General features: G+C 35.7%; 1 protein-coding gene across 1 annotated transcript; it reads left to right on the top strand.

Moving 5' to 3' along the window:
• The first annotated feature begins 480 nt into the window (after positions 1-480).
• Positions 481-1504, top strand: LOC127084319 (uncharacterized). The gene has a single exon (XM_051024743.1). It carries the CDS (start codon positions 609-611, stop codon positions 1164-1166), a length of 558 nt encoding a protein of 185 aa, XP_050880700.1. The 5' UTR covers positions 481-608; the 3' UTR covers positions 1167-1504.
• Positions 1505-1712: the final 208 nt, after the last annotated feature.

The following is a 1712-nucleotide window of genomic DNA, read 5'->3' as shown; positions in this document are numbered from 1 at the left end:
AAAAATTATTTTTTAATTTTATTGAATAATTAATGTATCTGAAATGTATTATAATTAGATAATTAATTATTTAATAAATTAAAAAAAATATTTTTTTATAGATAATTTAATAATATTTATAATAATAATAATAATAATAATAATAATAATAATAATAATAATAATAATAATAATGATAATTTATAGGATTACGTTTAAGATGTATCAAAAGTATAATTAGGTAGAAATTGTGGAAATTAAGATTAAGTTTAATTATATAAGATTAGGGTTTTGTACTAATAACTTTTGTGAGCCCTAGTATTTTGTGAAGGAAAAAAACACGCTAAGGTTCTTATGAAGCGAAGATCATAATCTATTATTTTTTTCTTTTTTATTAATAACAAAAATAGGGTGGATCTTTTCTTTTATATAGTAAATGAAATTGCTTTTGGAACCGTACTTTTTTATTCGTGCCGTTGACGTAGACTAGATTTTTGGGAATCCACGTCAGCATTTGTAATCTTCCATTAATTTTCTATTTTCCCCTTTTCTTCTCTCTTTTTCTTCGCAACAAAAGAAAATAAACAAATACATCTCTCCAATTTCAGTTTCCTCCGTCTCTCTCAGCCATGGCTTCTCTCCTCCGTCTCCCCATCGCTGCCGCCGTGATCTTCCTCTTCGCTCTCTCCGCCGCCACCGTCTCCGCTCGCCCTTGCCGTACCTTCATCATCTCCTCCTACTCGTTCCGCAACCCTTCCTCCAACACCTTCGCCACCATCACCGAGATCCGATCCATCTCCCCTCTCTTCTCCAACGACAAACCCTACGGAATCTTCTTGGATCGCCCGATCCAACACCAGAACCTTGACACCCAGTCTCACGCGTCCCATCCACGCGGCCCTCTAGGGTTTTCTACCGACGCCGATTTCTCTTCCCTCCGCGATCGTACTAAGGATATCCTCAGCGTCGCACTTGCCTTGCTTTTCGGAGTTGGATGTGGTGCCCTCACCGCCGCCACCATGTACTTGGTCTGGTCCGTCTTTACCGCCCGCCATGAACTTCGTGCTGCCGCTTACGGTGAATTTTCCGATGACGAGATTGAGAGCCCTAAAAAAGTAGGATACGTCAAGATTCCGGCGGCTGAAGTTGCTGCTGCTCCCGCACCGCCGGCTAAGGATTCAGTATGAGAATTTATAAATGAGTATTTAGTAATTCGTAGTATTACCGTGTGGTTTATGTATTGTTAATAATTATAGTCGAATTTCTATGTAAAAGAAACACCTTAAGGTGCAAACTCTTCCATGTACCCTTTGATTGTTCCTTTATTACATGTTTATTTTCGAACTGTATTTGCAATTTTTAGGATTATTACTTGGAAAACCCTAGTGATGATTATGTTGGAATTCTGTGTTGATTGTTTCAATGTTGAAGCCTTCAATTATCATGTGTGATATGTATATGTTATTGTTGAACATACAAATGGAAGTAAGTAATCGTGATATATGATAAATTATGGTTTGTTACAGTTTGATTTTATTTTTAAGATTTTATTTTTCATCTCTGTATTATATGCAGATTAAGGTTTCCATGATTAATTTTGATTTTTAGTACAGATGACCATGATGGATCTTTAACAAATTCTATCAAGTCTAGTTTCATTTTCTTTGAGAGACAATGTAACTATCATGGGTACGGGGTGTTGATGACTCCACCCATTTACTATATAAATTTAG

This window comes from Lathyrus oleraceus, chromosome 5, assembly GCF_024323335.1.
Source record: "Lathyrus oleraceus cultivar Zhongwan6 chromosome 5, CAAS_Psat_ZW6_1.0, whole genome shotgun sequence".
Taxonomy (NCBI): Eukaryota; Viridiplantae; Streptophyta; class Magnoliopsida; order Fabales; family Fabaceae; genus Lathyrus; species Lathyrus oleraceus.
The sequence above is the reverse complement of the archived record's forward strand: the minus strand, read 5'-3'. Positions and strand labels throughout refer to the sequence as shown.

Bases quoted from the DNA above. Each gene is read 5' to 3' on its own strand.
- LOC127084319 (XM_051024743.1), top strand. From the start codon at position 609: ATGGCTTCTCTCCTCCGTCTCCCCATCGCTGCCGCCGTGATCTTCCTC.